General features: G+C 42.5%; 1 protein-coding gene across 1 annotated transcript; it reads right to left on the minus strand.

Annotated features, from left to right (window-relative positions):
- Positions 1 to 1,222: 1,222 nt before the first annotated feature.
- On the minus strand, positions 1,223 to 16,161 carry jcadb (junctional cadherin 5 associated b). The gene is made up of 4 exons (XM_019264892.2): positions 14,785 to 16,161; positions 9,254 to 9,688; positions 3,146 to 7,089; positions 1,223 to 2,263 (listed from the first exon to the last, which is right to left on the minus strand). The coding sequence occupies exons 2-4, from the start codon at positions 9,577 to 9,579 to the stop codon at positions 2,229 to 2,231; spliced, it is 4,305 nt and encodes a 1,434-aa protein (XP_019120437.2). The 5' UTR covers positions 9,580 to 9,688; positions 14,785 to 16,161; the 3' UTR covers positions 1,223 to 2,228.
- Between the last annotated feature and the right edge of the window lie 4,100 nt (positions 16,162 to 20,261).

Consider the following 20,261-nt stretch of genomic DNA (forward strand, 5'->3'; position numbering starts at 1 on the left):
TTGAGTGATACTCGATGATTAAACAGTGATGGATTCTTACAAATCTGTTGTTGATACGTTACACCAATGCAGCGCTGCTGTTGTGGAAAAACCACATAACTGCAAACTTTTTTTTTTAATCCACAAGAAGATTTTAGCATTATTTCTCTTTTCGATTATGATTTAAAATTCATTAAAAACCCCTGTACTTTAAAAAAACAACTTTTTTTTTTTTCATACGTTTTGCAAATACGTGGTTTTTAGCCAAAAATAGCATACTGCATTGTTTCCTTTAGTGCAATAAGTATTAGGGACAGCAGAACAATTTACACAAGATGAACACGCTGCGTAATGAATGAAACAAAGAAAGGAAGGAAGGAAGGAAGGAAGGACAGGGAAGGAAAGAAGAAAGGGAAGGTGGAAAGGAAGGAAAAGAAAAAAATTTCCCAATTTTATTTCTAAACATGTTTCGAGGAAACAACAAACAGAACGATACATGATTCGAATTGGAAGACATACAAAGACAGAAATAAGACACAGGCCACGTCTGACCACCAACGTAGGGAATACAGCTGGAGATGGATCGATGTATCAAATATCACAAGGAGCGTCCAACATTGACTCTGTTAGCGTATGAAAAAGCACTATCAAATAGGAAATCATGGCACAATCAAAAAAGTTTTCCATCACGTCAAAACACCGGCACCGATGAACCCTACCACTCACTGAAAACCGCATCGTGTGATCAAGGCACACCACAGGGCCATCCCATCTTAAATCACTCTCTTAGTTTTAAAGCACTAGAAAATTATGTGTACTCTCAATATGATACTATACAGACGTATGATACTTTCAGCTTAAAGTGTGGAGAAATAAAATTTCATGGTTTAAATACAAAATATCTCTTAAAATATTTAAAATATACTTTATTTTGTACATTATGCAAACTGATTAACAATTCGATGATAAAAAAATAATAAATATTCCGTGAAATGTCTCTTTGCGATACAGATGTATGAACATAGATATATATCATGAAGTAAAGCACCCACCCCCTGTTAAGCGCCCATATACCCTGACACGAATCCATATCCCTGTAATATGATTTGAATGACACGTTCACATTAAGACTCCTGACAATGGTTCCTACAGGTAGCTCCACTAAACCACTGAGCTGTTTGTACAACAATATTGCTCTACGTATCTTTTTGTTCTATATATCCCTAATATCCATGTTCATTTTTTATTTATTTTTTTTGTAATCAAAGTTGCCGATCACCTCTTCAACTCAATCCGTGCCTTTATTGCTTCCTGAAATTACCTGGAAATGGGAGCTATACATCGGATTGATTCGGGGGGCCGACTATCTGGTTAAAGAAGGCAACTCTCCCTCTCCAGTGTAGAACCAATGTATCGTATAATAGGTCACTGATCTATCATGTCGTGTGGTGCAGAGTCACTCTTCATTGAAGAGCTCTATGGGTTATGGTTGCAGTGTGTACAAAAGCGATGAGACAGGGCACAATGTCATTGGATTTTTAAAAAAAAAGAAAGGCTGATTGATCTCATCTGAAAATCAAAACAGTTCTTGAGCCAGAGACAGTGATGTCCAGTTCTAAAACAGCTGTCGCCTCACCACGACAATCAGATGCGCAGTTTATTTTGGTGTAGTTTAAATGCAACAGAACAGGTTTGTGACAATAACCCTTTCTAGATCTACGTTAGCTTAAACATAAATGCTTACATTCATATCCTTAACATCTCATCCGTAAACAACAAACGAGATTCGTTCAGTACGCGAAAAAATGTCTCAACTGTATTCACTATGGACATTTCAGAAGTTCTAGTATGCACGACAGAATTGCATAATGTCTGCCAATGAGAAAAGCATAGGGAGGATAGAATAGAAAGGACAAGCCGCTACAAGAAGACTAACTAGTAGGAACCCTCTAAGAGGATGGGCTTGGGGATGGAGGACAGATGGGGGTAGTGGGAAGTCAGTTTGGAAAGGCTGGGGAGGGATTCAGGGTGGAAGTTGCCCCACAAGTTAAAGGGGGCACCTCCCTTTGGCAGTGGAACAGCACTCTTAGTAGTCAACGCAGCGCCGAGGGTGAGGGTGTACACAATGCTCTTGTCGGACAAGAAGGCCATTTCAGTGTCAAGATGAGATGAAGGCATTCTAGTAGGCAGCCAGGTCACAGTGTTGGAGCTAAAAACCTCAGATGGAGATGATGGACGCAGAAGTCTTTCTACACTGTCTCCACTCGGCTGGGATCATGGGGTTCTGGGACGCAGAGAAGAAAAATATTCATTCAGGGAAAGTGCATTTTTTAAAATCTATATTTGATATGTAATAATAATAACACTGAGGAAGGGTAGTGAAGTTCAGAAACATTGACAAAAAACACAATTCCCCTTTGAGAGGACAGTAAAAGGTGTTTTCAAGTGTGCTTTGCATTGTTTCTATGTATTCCAGTGACATAAATGTCAGTCATATGTTTGACGGATTTGAATTCTCCGAGGAGGGGATGAGATCTTTGAACACTGACACCATCTTGTGGAGATGTCTTTAACAGCAAGGCCCACTGACAGTCTCTTCAATTTTAACAACCTCCGGGAATAAATGAACAATGCAGTTTTATGCACACGTTTCTAAGATTGGTGGGGAAAATGCCCATAAAGTATGTAAAAAACAGTAAATAAATATGGTTTCAATCATCTCTCTTAACACAGTTTGATGTTTCCCTCATTGATTAAAACCTAAACCCAATGTTTTTGGTCAAATTGCCCATGAAGATACGATAGCTCAGTTTTCTAAGTAGCAATTTATCATTTGCTCTCACTGCACATTAATATTTTCAAAGCAACCAGTTAGTCAGTTTTATCCATACATGTGTCAGCATTTAAAATGAATTATCTGATTCACTCATGGATTGGTCTGCAGTTATCCTGAAGCATGCATAATAAATCTGTGGATAGGGAGAGCGAGATTTTTTGATGCATTGAACCAACATGTTGAAAAACTGCATTGGTTTGAATACATAAGAAATAAATGTTTTACTTTTAAAGTTGATCATGTTGAAACGTGTGTACATTTGTAAAGTTGAAACACATTTTTCTACAAGGATCGTCAAAGTTTAATTTCCTTCTAATTTTCTTATCTTACCTGAGAGAGATGACTCCTCCTCATCTTTCAACACTGTCTGCTCAGAGACCTGCTGTGAATGGGTGACCTCTTGATCGTTCTCCTCGTCTCTCTGAGGAGCAGGAAGGGGCACCTCTGCTTGTTCGTCCTTGCCCTCCCCTTCTGTCTCTGCCTCCCCCTCCCCAGAGTCAGTACTCCTGATGCTGAGGCGCCTCATACGATACATAACGTCCACCTCCCTCATCCGGGCCAGGCGCTCGACTGCCACCCGGCCTGGAGAAATCGCGAGCTTGTTCTGCAGGGCTTCCATTCGCTGGGCGGGGCCCCTGCTCCTCCTCTCCCCCTCCAAGCTAAGAGACAGCCTGCGGTCTAAATTCGGGGGGACTGAAAGTGGCAGTCTATCTGGCGGAAACTCTGGAAAGTCTGGGTGGTCTCGCCCCAGATGAGTCCGTAAACTAAGTCTATGCTCTGCAGCAGCAAATGGCTTCTTTTCTTGCTCCTGCTTGTCATCGGGCATTGTACTGTCTTGTCCCTCACACTCACTTTTCACCTCAGCTGTCTGTTTGTCTGCACTGCCTTCAGGTGTTTCTCCTGAAATGGCTTCCTTCTTTTCCAACTCTACTACTTCCTTAGTTGCTGTTTCACTACCACTCTGTTCCTCTGTGTCTTTGGGGTCTACAGGCACATCAGTTGTTAATACTGTGGGTGCACTCTCCTCTGTAGCTCCATCCCCTGGTATGCTCTCAGCAGGATTAACTGTGCACAAATTGTCCAAGTTTTCTGCCTGAGCATTGTCTGTTTTTTCACCCCCTCCCACATTTTCCTCTGTCGATGAATGCTGCTCCCTTGTTTCGGCACACAGGCCAGACCCTGACTGATTCGAATTTGAGTCATTTGACTCCTCTTTTTTTGTCTCTTCTGCTGGACTTTCTAACGCAGCGCGTTGTGGTGGACTGCCATTTTGATTGGCCGAGCTGTCCGAGCTGTTCTCCTCGTGGAGTGGAGGCAATGGACCCTGTCTCATCTGATTCTCAAGTTCTCTTTTACAAATAGGGCACTCCTCCTCTGAATCAACATTGGGGTCTTGAAGATTCTCTCCGTCATTGGGTTTAAAACTGCCTGATTTATTGACATCTGCCGGGTCACGAGTCTGACGCAAAGTCTGGCATATGTCCTCATAATCAGGAGGACTGGTGAGCGTAGAGGCGTCCTGCATGGGCTGCCTATCTGCCCACGGCACCTCAGCTGCTGCAGTGTTCGTTGTTGGACTGAAGTCACAAAGTGGCGTCTCGATAGGCTCATCTGGCAGGTCTAGTTTAACTGTCCTGCCATCGTTGCTTCGTCTTCGCGAAAGATGCGCAACAACCCTGTATTCTCTGAAGCCTGTCTCCCGAGGTGGGACGGGGAGCTCCTCCCTAAGCTGCTTGCTGAAGGTTACCGATTTTGTTGCAGGTCTGGAAAAGGCGCTCTTGACTTCCCTGTATTCTGGGTCAACAGACCAGCTTACTGCACTGCGCCTAAGGCTGCTGGGCTTGTTGAGTGGTTCTGATGTCAATCGGATTTTAATACGCTCAGGAATTTGAACAGAACCATTTGGGACTTTATTGCTGGCAGTGCCTAGCTCCAAGATGTCTTTGTAGGCCTCATTGAGGTCCTCTATGCACTTGTCAACACTGGGCTGTTTGCTGCTCTGCTGCTGTTGATCCTGGACTTCTTTTTTGATGGACTCCAGCTCCTTGACAGCATCCCATGGTCGCTGACTGGACGGTTTCAGCAGGAACTGTTCATATGCATCCTGCCCGCTATTTGCTGCTGGTTTAGTCTCCTCTGCATTTCCTGAGGGTGGTACTGCTGGCTGCTGAGCTGTGCTCTTGTTCAGCTGGTTGGAGAAGGTGGATGTCAGGGAGAAGGCGCTGTTGCTTGACAGTTTCAGGCTCTTCACTCCCTTTATAGGAAAAGTAAAAGCAGTGCCCACTACACCGCCGCTATCAGGAGGGACTTCAGTGCCGGGAGTGGCAGGGTCTTGTTGTGCTTCCTTGTTTTCAGGGGCAGGTTTTCGAGCCTCTGGGCTAGTTTGTGTCTCCTGGTCTCGATACTGGTTTGCAGGCCAGGTTCCCGACAGTTTCATCTCCTTGTAATGGTTTATCTTAGGGGGTCTACAGGGTACTCTTTTAAACATTTTGCTGCTTGCTCTACTGCTTGCTTTGCTGCTCGCTATGCTACCAGTTAGTGCTTGCAGCTCAGCTTCAGCTGAAGATGTGCTTTGGAGACTTTGGTTTGTTAAATGGCCAGTTTTGTTGTCACTGGGACTGTCCGCTGGGTCTGGTGACTTCTCATTGTTGTTATTCTGATCACGGATTGTCCCAGTGAGCTGCGGGGTAACAGGGACAGACACCAAACAAAAAATTGTCTCGCTAAGTCTCTTTTTTAGATTCTTGGATTTGTCTTTCTCTGGTGGCTCAGGCGGTTCCACCTTTTTTACTTCTGTCACAGTTTCAGAGACACCCTGGTCAGCCGGCTTGATTGGGGGAGGTGGTGGTTTACCCAGAATAGATGAAGGAAAAAACTGACTAGAAGATATACTGTCACTTTTTTTGTTTAGTCCCCTGTTGCACCATCGATTACTACTACTGGTTTCGATCGTATCATTGAGAGCTGTTTTGCGGCCATCGGTATTGGGAGCTGACCCCTGTTGGGGAGGAAAGGCACTGTCATGTGTAGATTGTCCTAAAATCTTAGCGGGTGGAGTCTCTTTGTTGATGTTACGGATCTTGTCTGAGTCAGTGAGAAAACTTCCGCTAGGCCCTCCTGAGATTGACTTCACTCTTGGGTCTTCAGTGGGTAACTGACGGACATGACTTGGTTGCTGTTGTTGTATTTGTTGTATTTGTTGTATTTGTTGTATCTGTTGTATTTGTTGTTGTTCCTCATGTCCAGAATATACCTGTTTTCGATAGGATGCAGCACGTTCTCCATAATGTTCCAGCCATGAACAACTTGCCTGTCTGGAAAACCACCTTCCGGGATCTGAGTGGGGCATCTGCAGAGCTTCCGCCCTCCATCTTAGGTTTGCCATTTCATTGCGGTTCATTGAAACTGCTCTTGGGGGTAGGGCTCTTTTATAAGACGGGGGTGGTATGTAGCCAGGGGGCTCCATTCCAGTGATGGCAGAGTGTTGTGCGAAATAGTCGTGTCTCAGCTCCCCTCTGCTTGGATAATAGATAGGCCTTTCTTTTTGTTTGGCACCCTGTTCAATAGCAAGCATTTCTGCGCTACCCCTAGTCTGCTGGTGAATCTCATATGACGGAGGCTTTAAAGGCCTGCTGAACCTGGGCTTTGGTAAAAGTGCAACATGGCTGCTTGGCCCAGCATTCCTACCCCACCGGTCCCTGACAAGAGCACCACTATAGATATACCTACTATAGGGCCCAGAGAAGACAGTACTGTTTAACCTCTGTCTATCAGGTAGGCTAGGCCTAGATGGAATGAGCTCTCTGCCACTACTTCTATCAGGTGACAAAACTCTGGGGAGAGACTGAGACTTTGCTTTAGTTCTCGGGTGAAAAAAACCCTCCGGTGTCCTCAGGCGGTACTGGTCATGAGCCCACCTTTCCCCATCCCCATCCGACAGCTGCCTTCCCAGGCCCACAGCAGGCCTCCACTCCTCTGTACCGAGGCTCTGGCACTTTCTTTCCCCAGTCACCCTTAGCTGACCAGGGGCTGCGTCCAGGTCCCTTAGCCAGGAAATGTCCTCCCATAGCTGCTGCGCTTGCCTCTCTGCTCTGTGTTCCTCTGCTGCAATCAGGGCCTGAGGCCTCCATGCACCAGCAGAGGCCCTCAGCTCCCTGCCATCAGCATAGTCCAGAAGGATGCTGAAGTCCTGGCCTCGTCTCCGCCAGTAGGAAACATCCCTCTCGTCATAGCTCAGTGGCTCTGAATAAGTCAAACTGGGAACATCGTAGAACCTGCAAAGACCGAAAAGTTCAGTATGAATAAGACATTCACAGCGTTACAGGAGAGTGTCTGTATCTAGTTTTTGGATAGAGTCACGAAAGTTACACACAGTCATTAGGTATAGACACAGATAAAGACAGAGTAGTGTCTAAGAGGCAATATTCTTTAATAATATTGACAGTTTGTTTCATAGAAACAATAAAAAAGAAACTACTGATCTCATTAAAATGAAATCTGGAATCTGAAATAAACAGACTTTCCCCCAAAACACAATGAATCAAAATGAGTATTATCTCATTTTCTGTGATAAAGTAATGAAGCAACACCACCCTTTGGAGACTTAATAATTGCCAAACATTAAAAGTGACACGTCTATGCCAGTCTCAAGCATGTGTTTTGGCTTTGGCAGTATTGGCTTTCCAACGCAACTTAATCAAGGAGAGCCAGCACATATGAGACAGAAGTGCTTAAGTCAGCGGCTTCCAAGTCCCTTGAAGAAACCATGAAATTGTGATGCTACTGCAATATGATCTGCATATTAAATTGTGCTGACCTTATCTTGGAAGCTGGTCATCTGGACAGCGACTGTGGCTCTTAAAGAAAGTCTAAGCAACAACATCCCTATTATACCGGATCGGACATGAAAGCAAAACCTCTTTCCTTTTATTTAATTGATCACATAACTCAATTGGCTGGATCAAACTGTACTGTTATGGGAAATACAGTACGATAAACAATCAGGTTTTAAAGCTTTCCGCTTGACTGTGCCACAATAAGAGATAATTCAGAGGAATAAGAAGAAGATGGCCTTTTTGGTTGTTGCTAGGGCTAATATGTGATACCGCAAAACAATACTATAATTTTATAAAACGCCTGCTGAATTTAACATAAAATGGCAAGTGTGTGACGAGTGACTGTTGGCAGGTTCAAAGCCGTGGTTACAGTGTATTGTGATAAAGCAATGCTGCCTACAGAGGGTTTTAGTTATGGTTCCATATTTACCTCTTATGTGCAGGATATGGCTGTAATGCATGTTGCACTGCCAAAACAATTATCTTAGAAATAACATACCCAATGACGGATTAAGTCTAAAAAAACAGAGCTTCAATTTTGTGTGTGTGTGTGTGTTCGAGAAGTCATTTTCCATTTTCTTAAATTATACTGTAATTTCTTCAAGCAGTTTTTCGTGGAACAGCAGTGCTGAATAAAACAGAAGATTTCCGTGAATTTTCCGTAGGTCATCAGTTACATCCGAGCATGTTTTAAAGCCACTGAAGACTGAAGGAACGAGGGAGAGTGTGCTTGAAATCCTTGAAATGGAAATTTTAGATGTAACCATCAGATCTCAGGAATGAAATGAATCAATAATTGTATTTTCAGCAGCATACAGCCATAATTTTTTGGAAAAAACAAACCAAAATCTAACCATAAAATATCAAAAATACATATTACAATATATGTTTGTAAAAAATATCCAGTCTACTAAATAAGAGAACTGGAAAAAAAGAATGAATTACAATGACCCTGTTAAGAGCTTCATCCTAATGTATATCTGCACTGCACTAAGTCACTGTGTTAGTCACTGTACTCATTCATTTAAGCAGCAAAGTCAATGGATCATCCTCAGCAGCATATGCTACTGTATGGCTGAGGGGAGCCGCACTGTGCACACTTGCCCAGCAACATGCTTACATCACAGAGCACGTGCTGGGCGTGATTCAGTGTGCCAGTGTTTACAGTGGAGTGATTACGCGCCTGTCTTGAGGCATGTTCAGTCCTCCTCAGTTTGCTCACTGTCTAGTGCTGCTGTTTACATCTGCCTAGCCTGGTGGAAGGCTGTGGAGACGATACCGGGTGCATGGGTGGGCTGCACGGAGACACAAGCCACCTCTCTGAACAACAACAGTCAAACAAGCGGCAAAAGACACCTTTCATAATTCCTCATATCTCAGCATAAGATATGTCAGCGGTGCTGCTGCAGCCACAGTGTTCTGCAGCTCTGGAAGGAGGGGAAAGGGAAGAGGAGGAGAAAAAAAAAAAAAAAAAAACCCTGCGCAGTGCAGACTCAGTTTTGCATGCAATACCAAAGGGCCCCTATGAGAAGGGAGGGGAGAGGAAAAAAAGGGAAGGTAAAGGGTGTGGGGGATCGCAAAAGAGAGGGGAAAAAACACTCACCCACTATCTGTGGCAAGAGAATCACCCAAGGGCTGAGCGTCACCTAGGATACCGATACCGGCTTCTTTTCTCCTTTGGTTCCTTTCCCCAATCTCGTTGTCTGTGGCGGGGTAGCCCTTCACCAGCGCCTGTCTGCTGCCATAGATGCCTGTGATAGATGTCCCCCGGTCCGCCTCATACCCGTTCAGTGTCCCCCGGCCAGCCCTGTTGTCCACAAGTTCACGCTGGCAATCAGCAGGGCGCTTGTCATAAGGCGTGGCAGACGGAGGGCCGCTCTTGGGCAATTTATATCCGTGCGAAATGAGGAGGTCCTCCACGCTGTACATGGTGGTGTCTCTCTCTCACTTCTGGGCAGGAGGGCAAAGGTGGGTGTGTTGCCTTATGCGCAGTGCTGCTGGTGGAAGCTGGAGCACGGTTGCTCAGCAGAGGCCATCACTAAGGGAAGGGAGGACAGGGGAAGGGAAGAGGTAACATGTGAACAGATTATTCCTGCACCGCGCCCCAATCGAGGACGTGTCATTTTCAACACACTGAAAGCTGAAGTCGACGCAGATGTTTGCCTTCTCTTTCCAGATGTGTTAATGCGCTATGTTGAAAGCTCAGCGAGTGTTCTAAATTAAACATGAACATGTGCTAAACATAACACAGCTTTTTTTTGCAGACGTTATTGTATCTCCAAGGGCAACTCTGGATTGCACAACTTAAGTTTTGCACACTGCAGAATCTAAGACTGTCTTTTTTTTATTTTTACTCTGAACATACAATTCTCTCCAGAAACCAGAAGGTGCACGCTGTTTGCCACACCCTTTCTGTCCTCCCGGAGACATTTTCTAGTCTTTCCAATAGTCTTTGAAATAGTCTAAAAAGCATTATCTAATATATTTCTAAATTGAGAGTTGTTCCCATCCATTAAACCGCAGCCCGCATAATGATTTCTCTACCCTTTGTCTGAGATAAATACAGTGGAAAATGTGATTTAACGTGAACACAAGCAAGTTCTAGGTGGAACATTCGTCATCAGTCAATACAATCACCGTTATTGTTCTCTAGACAGCATTTTGGACAGCTGCACTAATCTATGCACGTGGACAATGCCGTACTTCCTTCAATAGACAAGAATAACTGAGTATATTAACAGAAACCACAAAGCAATTCTTCGACATTGAGTAAAGAGGAGAGATTCACCACACTGACACTCTTAAGGTAATCTCCTTAAGTATAGTTTACACCATATATCTGTCCTTGTAGTAACTCAATACAGCCTTAATACAGAATATTCCATATAAATTGCTGTACATGATGTACACAGCTCTTTGTCTCTGTGCCGTGCGTCACCATGCACGGTGTAACTTCTCAGCTTGCCATTATTTCTTCTGTCGTAATGGCATCAGGAAAAAAAAAAAGATGGTACATTTATTGCGTGTAATTAAATTGATTCAGCTCCCGAATCATAAAATCCAGTTCAAAGTTGAAGTCTAAGTTGCAGTGTTAACAGAAAACTCAAGTGAACATGAAATATACATGTAAAGAGAAGTGAAGATACGAACTCGTATAACATGAACTCATCATTCTTCCCTTTAAGATTTAAACTTGTAGAAATGTGTATATGCAACATTTAATTCCCCTTAATGAAAAATATATACAAGGACATATTCTGATTTATTTCTTAATTGAATCTAAACACCTGACATGGACATAACTAAATCTGTTAAACAACAAGGCGACTAATCTATTTTTTAGGTGATCAGCACTGTTTTATATACAAAACTATGTCCATGAACGATTGATCGGCAGATTATTTTTAGTTAACTGATTATTTTAATTGATCTGGGGATGATTGATCAAAATGGGCATGATAATTTCATAAAATTGATTTGTTTTGTTCCACCAACAGTCCAAAGATCTTAAGTTTATTATCACAAAGACTTCACTGAATCAGCATTTAGAAGCTCAGGAAATGTTTTGTACTTTTGCTGGAACAATAATTGAAACCATTAAAATAATCGATGATTCATTTTCTGTCGATGGACCGTTCATTTCAGTATTTCAAAGGACGATAACCTCTTTAACGCCGTCTAAAAGTTTCATGTAAAGAGTCTATTCTCCTAAGTTCCTCTGCTGGTTGTGTGTTCACCAGTGTGTGTGTGTGTGTGAATGCAAAAGCAGCCCTGCCTGTCTGATATATTAATTAGTGGCTATAACAGTGTGTCCTGCCTGCAGATGACAGTGGATGGCTTATAAAACAGTAACGCAGCAGCGATCAAAGGCTTTGCACACATTAGCATTTTGGCTAATCATGTTTGGACTTGAATGGTGGCTCGCTGTTCATTCTCCATTATGAAGGTGTCACTTAAAGGACGAGCACAGTGTTGAATCAAAGATGTAAGTCAAACTGCTGGTCACTTTAATTTGGGGCGGGCACTTTGCTAAAATTGCTCAAAAGAAACACAACTGAGATCACAATAGTCCATCTATGATCGGGGACAGAGGTCACGTGACAGAGTTTAAATCGTATTTGAACGTTTCCAAAGATATAAACCCTGAATAATATCTAACATTAGAGATAACAACTGGAAGTTGACTGAAAGTTTCCCTGGGCAGAGCACCAGTTATCACAACAATGACACTTTTTTCATATTGATAGATCACCATGAACAACGAATGAATGATCTTACATTACAGTCGGCCTTATTATTATAATTAGTACTCCTGTCGTTACTTATTATAGTGACACAATATATTAAAATGATATTCACTTTAAAGACATTTAGATCTAAAATACCTACTTTGTTTTCTGTTTGCTGGAATCAATAAATACTGATGTTAAAACATAAAAACAATTTTGTATTTTTTTGGTATTTTGTATTAAAATAAACATCAAACTTCTGTAAATCGAGTTTAATAATAACTAAACTAGGTCTTGCAATTAATGATTGACTTCCTTAACGATGAATTATTGTCACAATTAATGATTAATCATTTAGTGTAAGAAACTGATGGAACAAAAGTGACAACAGTCCATAACTGAAGGATATTTCATTTACTGTCATAATATAATAAACACAAGCAGTAAATCTTTGTAAACGAGAATATTTAACATTTTTGTATTAAAATGACCAAAACGATTAATCAGGTATCCAAATAGTTGCTGATTTATTTTATTTTGATCGACTAATCGCTGCAGCTGCACACACAGGGAAACATTTCCGAACCTTAACCGAGAAATAGTCAGTAAATTATTGTTTTGCTTCATTTACATCCGAGATGCAAAATCTGAATTATATAAATTACAATTTTGTTCAAATCATTTGGAAATATTCCCTTGACCTTAAGGTGACCTTAACATTTCTCACTGCCTAACTTTGTCCACTTTGCAGTTAGGAGCTGCCCCCCGGCCCCCGGAGCTTATTTTCATACTGTATGATTCACTATAACGCTTCACATACAGCCTGGAGATAATTAATACTATCCAGATGTAAAAGGCTCAGCAGAAAACCTCCACATTAAGACCACACTGTGTATATTTTCAAGGACAACACATGTGAAAACGGATTATTAGATGTCATTGTAACTTCACTGAGCAGACACATCTGAAAAAATCAGCATGTTCAAATCAAAGCTCCTGACGTAGAAGTCCTCCAACTATCCCAGGCTCTTCAAGTGGAGTGAATAGGTAGTGTGGGTAAATGCAGCACACACACACACACACACACAAAAAAAATCAACCCAAGGGCTTCTTGAATTAGCCAAATCCAAGAGCAGCCACGAGCGGTGAAGATGAACCCATATAGAAAAAAAAGTATCTTCCTTTAACGTGGAGTTTTTATCAGGGGAAACCAGAGCGAAGCAGACACACACTGGCCCTTTTTGACAAGGTCACAGCTTCAAATGATTGCAGTGAAAATATAGCACATGAGCCTTTTTTTGCATAGCAACAACAAAAGTGCCATCAATAATTACAACACCGGCAGATTTTTTGTTTTTTTTTCCTTACATGCACGTTACTGATAACGCAGAGGGGTGTGATGGTTTCACGCGTGAGGAGGAAATAACAATAAGGTCAGCTGCTTGTAAAAGTTCTGATCATTGTTGCTGTTACGACTCCTTTTGTTTCTGCCTTTGGGAACGTAAATCCATTTTTATGCAAAGGTGCTTTCGTGGATAACTTTCCTGCTCGGCCATTTAAAAAAAAAACTTCAACTTGGTGGTTACTTTAAACTTTTTATAAATGTACTTTTATTCACCACAACCCCTCCCAGTAGCTGAGGGGAGGGAGAGTCCCCCCCCAACACACACACACACACACACCCTAATGTACAGCCAGGCCTTGCAGACTGCATGCACAGGTAGTGGCCACTGTAACACATCAGCACTAGCAGGCAGGCAGGCAGGCAGCACCACCCTAACTGCTAAGGGAGTGTACCTACATCTTTACCTAGTGACAGGGAAAACAGAGCGCCACAGAGCATACAAATAAAAAAAAAAAATCAAAACTGCTTATGCAAACTGATCTCAAGCTCAAGTTCAGCAGTTTATGATGATAAACAATGTTAACTAAGTGACAAAAAAAATCCTCATCATCATCATTGGATCATCTTGGATGATAACTCACTGTATGAATGAATAATGATCTGAAATACATCCGCCGTATCACAACACATAGCTATCAATAATACATCACTGTTGTAGGAATAGCCGCCTTTTGCACAGACACAGTATGACCTACTATAGCCTTGCTATAGCCCTGCTGCTGCTGCTGCTGCTGCAGTGTTATATGGCACAGCCTACATTAAATTGACTGCTATGAAAATGATTTTTTTTTTTTTTTGCAGATCAAGCTCCCAAATACCTGCTTCGCCCCTTTTTAGTGCCGCATGTCCAGCGCCTGTTACCGGAGAGAGATAGAAAAAAAAAAAAGCCCGTGTCTCCATCTACCTGCACGCTCTGCAAGTTGCGGTTATGTTTTGACGAAAAAAAAAAAGCCGCTTGGCCAAATCATAACCTCGTTGCAAATGTTTCCCCCCCCCTCCTCCTCCTTTCCTCCTCATGCTCAACACCAAGAAATGCACGCAGCAGCAGCAGCAGCAGCAGCAGCACCGCCACCACCTCCACCAGCATCAGCATCAGCATCAGCAGCGGTGGTTGGTGGTTGGTTGGTGGGAGGCTCGGCGCTGATCTGTCGAAGGGCGAACATTTTGAGGTGTGTGCAAGTTGACGTTTTTTTTTTTTTTTTTTTTTTTTTTTTTTTTTTTTTGCAGATGCGTCTTCGCTGACTGTGAGTGTTTACCAAGACCCGATGCCCCTGCGCTTACCGTGCAACGCCACCCCTTTACCAAAAAAATAATAAAATAAAATATATATATAATAAAAAATATAACATTAAGAAGAAAATAACAAACAAACACAGCAAACCCCTCCCTAGAAATAAGCCAGTGAAGGCAGAGTGGGAAATAGCATGCAGCAAGATGCCATAACATTGCAAGAAATGAATAAGGGCGTATAGCGACAGACAGAGAGAGAGAGACGCATACCTGGGAAGATGCTTGGCGCGGCCGTCGCAGTTCCCCTGCGCCCAGCTTTAGCTGCTGAGACTGAGAGCACTGCACAGAAGCCTGAGCCGAGCATGCCTATTGGTAGGCAGAGACGCGCTGGTTGCTGGCTGCCTGGACTGGGCTCTCCTCACTACAGGCTGAGGTGGGGTGGGCTCCTCAACATGCAGGCAAGCTTACAGAGAGGGGATGTCAGAATGGTTTCTCCCAAACTGTTTCTCCTAACTTTGCTTTTTTTTTCATAGCAACAGTCATCTCTCTCTCTCTCTCTTTCTCTCTCTCTCTTTCTCTCATTCGATCTGACATATTGACTTGAATGATAACTACAGACATGTGGAGCAGGGAGGTCTGTGTTATTCTCCTCCTGCATTCAATCCTGGACAGGAACACACCTCATGTAAGGAAAGGTCAGTCAGTGCTCATGCCTCATTTTTTTTGCTGCATTACTCGTTTCATCTCCCACTGACTGATTTTCCACATAAAGGCCCATGCGTCTCTTTCCCCCCTCCACATCCCGTTAAGTTTTTTTAGATGTGCAGTACAGCAAGCGAGCAAGCACCGCGCCCTTGGTGATGTTGATGACTCGTCACTGTGTGTGTGTCCCCCCTCCCATCCAATGCCAAGACAGCTTGGCTAATTAAATGTGCTGGGCTCAGGCCTTCCTGTGCCAACTGTGACATGCTGCACTCCGAGGGATCCCTCGTTCGGAGGTGTGACCGGGCCAGAGATCCACTCACTGATGGCAAAGTGTTCAAGCCTGACCTCATGGGGTCCAAACTTTTTTTCCACTTTTATAAGGAAGGGGTTTAACTGACATGCACCCACATCTGGGAGCCGACCTGTGCGACCAGCTCTGGATGTCCAGTGGCAACCGAGCAAGTCAGCGAGTGAAAGATGGTACACATGATGGATTAATGATGATGCAGACACTTTCACACTCTAGTATGGAGTAATGATGATTGGTTGCCTTTGTCCTGGTTGGCAAAGTAAATTCAATATTAAAGAAACAGAGTCAGTGAAGTTTAAGTGATCCCAAGTAGACCAAATGCCTTGACCCAGCGCCGGCCTGATTGTAGGACACTGTTGTCAGAAGAAAATGATAAATGAAGCAGCTGGATGACCCCCAGCCCAGAGCTAACCTGAGTGCTGCAGCCGATTTTCACAAGACTACATCTTCAATACAAAGCTGACTGTGAAAACATCCAAGTCAGCTGACACGCTGCACTGCAATCAGCCTGGCATGGCATGGCTGGCTGCACTTGGAAGCCATTTCACACCATTTTCCACACATCAAACTTTTAACAGCGTACATCCAAATAACTCTGTTATCTTTCTAGTAGTTCAAACACGATTACACCAGTTCAGGCGTCATCAGGAAATGTGCAGAAAGTTTTTGAATTTCAGCTTCAGAAGCAGCTTTATCGTCCACCTGGTTCAGTTAACTGATGACCTTTCTACTTTATATCTGCCTACAGAAACACGTACCTGATAAAAGGTGTTTGTGCGTGCCTAAAATTCATCTGAACGTTCATGTTCATGTAATGCTTGCTGTACATTATCCCGTTTATTATGACTCTTTAAGAGAGAAATCAATAATTTAACACAAACTATTGATTAAAACATGATTTTATTGCATCCTCTGTTCCTCCAGATGATGAGAACTATGTCCATGGCAATGTCCTGTTATTTATGGCAACGGTCTGTTATTTCTGTATAACAGTAATTGAGAAATCTGTGCTGTGTAATGAAACTAAAAACCTTTTAGAGTTGGTTTGGTTATCATTTTTATGAATCTCGCCCATAAAGTGCAACATACTGGACTTGAGCTGCAATAACATGAAGATGCTCAAGTGATAATTGTGATTTATTTATTTGAACTGGTGATATTTAATTTGGTTTAAAGCTCTGCAAAACCTGTGAAACTCGAGTTCAGATGTTTGTTTTTTTTTTAACACTTACTTATTCAGAGTTTAAGACGGATCAATAACAAATTCCCACATGCTACTTAGAAGAAGTACCATTAAGAGGCTGATGTGTCAGCAGCACTTATATATCCTAAATCCAATATGATGTAAATCATACCTATAACACAGCAAAGGCTGAGACACGCTCCTTTTAAAGCAATTAGAGAAAATTTAGACAGGAGATTTCACGATGACCCCCATGACTTCATGGATCCGCGTTTTCTGCAAATCAATGTCATTGAATTTATTTACCCTGCTTCAGCTGATGCTGTGCTGAACCATGATAATCCTTCAGCAATTGAAGTAAGAACTTCTGCAAAAGCCAAAAGCCAGTCCGTTCCTGAGCGAAACACTACATCTCTACGGTTAATCTAGTCTGAAACCTGTTCGACTTCCTTCAACAGACGTCTTTTTTCCTCTGGTTTTTAGTTTTAGGCTTTAATGTTCATATTCTGTTATAAAAAAAGAGGATCTGTTGTTTAAATATAATCAGTCATTGTAGATTTCTGTGTCTTGTTAAACAGAGCATGTGCACAAAAATCTCTATCAGTATTTGACGTGTAGAAAAGTAAATGGTTTGACTACCTCATATAAGCGAGCTCAAACTACAGAGCCAATGTAGATGTTTATTCCTTAAAACCTCTGAAAATCATCGTATTGTTTGACTAATTATACTAAAGACCGTTATAAAATCTGAATTCCACCACTCCCTGCACCGGCCTTGTGTTGAATGTTTGGTCATTTTTAAATGCTGCCAGCCAGGAATACCTGCTGAACACAAACCACTGTATCAGCTCTTCTCCTGCTCCCTGCCACATTGTCAAAGCACTGCCAGCAATACCCATCTCTATGGCAACATCACATATGTCATTTGGTGGATGCTCGTGTACCTTATAGTGCTTGAGTGCTTCTTTTTTAGTACCACTGCCCAAAGGGGGGAAGCGAAGGCCGGGCCCAGAGCACAGAAAGGGTCAATATTGGCAGAACATTTTACCGGAGAGACGCTGAATTATTAATTAGCAGCTCGTTTAATCTAAATGTACCTTTTAACTTTCTTGAAGAGGTGCTAAATATCGGTCTATAAATAAATACGGTGTCCTCATTGTTCGCTTTTGATGTTTTTAGTCGTGCATGCTGAATTTGTCTCTGACTCTCAAGCAGAAATGGATCCCAACTTTGTTTCTGCATTTGTAGAACCAAAAAAAACATTTTTTATGGATGTTTGACAGATTTTCTCCTAATTGTGGCATGATCGTCTTCAGCAAATTGAGTTTTTCAAGGGGCATTATAAATAGCTACTTTAAGGGCCTCAAGGTTATTTAGTTTGTCATGTTCTCTGTCAAGTTGTTGCATTTCTTGGTCTTGGTCTTGATCTCGAGTAAAACTCGCTTTGCTCTGATCAGGGTTTAATCTCGACCGCCTTGACACCCGCTCTGTGCAGGAACATGACCGAGTGTGGTCTTGAGATTTACTTAGAAACAGTCTGTACTTTATATCTGCCTGCTGCGGCGATGCGATACAGGATTGTGTCATTTGGCAGACGAAAAATTACTTTGCCATTTCCACGGCGCATCGTGCAGCCGGCTGCGCCCCTACGGTGGGTGGCCTAACACCCATATCAGCTCTGCTCACATGGCAGGTTGACTTTTACTGGGTGGCGGCTTTTGATTCTGTTTTACTGCTTTTGAATGTAATCGACTAAAGGGCTCATAGACACAGTGAAAGAAAAATCTCGTCACGAGGCCTCTTCCAGGATCAGATGGTGAACTCTGACTGAACCTCTGTTTGCGCTCTGATTTGAGACGTTGTCAAAAAGTTCAGCGCGTGAATTGATTGTTGTGCTTCAGTCGTGCTTATTCTTAGAGCGGCTGTCAAGCGGAGGTGAATGTCTCACTTTAGATTGAACTCATTACACAGGCAGGAGGTGTTGCTGCGTGTTTTTTTTTTTCCCCATCAGTGATTCAGAAGGAGAGAAGATCTGACTAGGTCGTTTAAGACTTGAGGAAGGTTGATGACTATGTTCCTCATGCAGGAAGGAAATGGTCGTGAATGTGAACAAGTGAAAAGAGGACAAATCACAGACCTGCTCTATCATTTTGAAAATACCTCTCTGTGGTCGTTCTTGCAGGTTCCTCAATTGCAGTCATTTCCATATGTCTGTATCTCCACATTCTTCACAGGATTTTAAACAGGAGCTGCTGCTTTTTTTTTTTTTTTTTTCCCAGCGCCACAAGCTGTAAACACAACACTGACATTTTTATCACCATGATATCATACAGCAAACGTGTTAGCGAGCAGTTTACACATCCAGCAGTTCACAGAGCGACGCTCGAATCCTCTCCGAGTTGTGTTTCTGGCATCTCCTGAAATGTCTTTGGCTGCTAAATGCTCTATAAACATTGTCTGTCAGTTGATTTGTGCCGGACAGGTAGTGTACAGTTGATATATCTGAGCCTCCTCTTGTGTTAATCACTATGAGCGATCGCTTTCACCTTACATGTAGTCATTTGATCCATATTTAATATAAAAATAACGATTAGAGCGGCTTTAACCAACAGGGTTTGCCACCAGCAGTCATTATGCAACGTTATTATGATGACCCAGTATTGATCTGGTATTTGTAATACAGCTGTCATATTAGCGTGTTGTTGTATATAGAGAATGTGTGATGAGTTTTGTGCACTGCCTCAGACAAAGTGGTGGTCAGTGTGTTTGAATTCTTCTATTTTTGAAACGTTCACCGTCTGTGTAGACTCAAACAAGATCGTCGTGACTTCCTTTCATGAAGAGAAACATTGATTTCGGGCTCAGCGGGGATCATGCAAAACAGCCTCTCATTAAAATCATAATTAGAACTTGGAAATGGCACGTGGGGTTCAACTCTGGGGTGAGTTGAAAAATCACTGGAAACTATTAAACTCGCACTTAGCCTTTCACTCCCAAAACAAAACGGCGATGACATCTCTAACGACGTGAGGTGAAAAGCTTGAGACGGGCGTCATATCTTCGGAAGCCGGCATTACACTGAAGTCCAGATGTAGAAAACACAGTTTCGTCCTCTTTAGTGACCAAAAACTGACTTATATAGACGCTAAAACTCATATTTCTAAGTGGAATTTATTCTATTGTGACAGAAAAAATTCAAACGCATCAATATCTTTTATGATTTATCTCTCAATGTCAAGGGCATTCGTTCTTTTTCCACCTGAAGGTCACTGCTGTGCATCATCATCGCCCATTCTTACACAAATATCAAAACTGTAACGTCACGTCAACTCTCTGACAATCCTCATAAACTCCCCCATCAGTTGTGAAGGTCCAGTTCAAACACACACATTATCACACATACACACATTCACATAAACACACACACACACACAAACACACACACTCTGCCCTCTCCCTGTCCCCAGCCCCGGTTGCCTAGGAGACAGCTGAGTTGGGGACCCCATCTCATTACACACCAATAGGGCTGTGTGACTGGCTGGAGGAGGA

Source organism: Larimichthys crocea, chromosome II (genome assembly GCF_000972845.2).
Source record: "Larimichthys crocea isolate SSNF chromosome II, L_crocea_2.0, whole genome shotgun sequence".
Taxonomy (NCBI): domain Eukaryota; kingdom Metazoa; phylum Chordata; class Actinopteri; family Sciaenidae; genus Larimichthys; species Larimichthys crocea.

What these genes read in the sequence shown, in the direction of transcription:
- jcadb (XM_019264892.2), bottom strand. Translation starts at nt 9,579, where the DNA reads ATGTACAGCGTGGAGGACCTCCTCATTTCGCACGGATATAAATTGCCC. An exon ending in TCTCTTGCCACAGATAGTGG is followed by an intron (nt 7,090 to 9,253) that starts GTGAGTGTTTTT and finishes CGGTCTTTGCAG; the next exon opens with GTTCTACGATGTTCCCAGTT. An exon ending in GGAGGAGTCATCTCTCTCAG is followed by an intron (nt 2,264 to 3,145) that starts GTAAGATAAGAA and finishes TCTGCGTCCCAG; the next exon opens with AACCCCATGATCCCAGCCGA.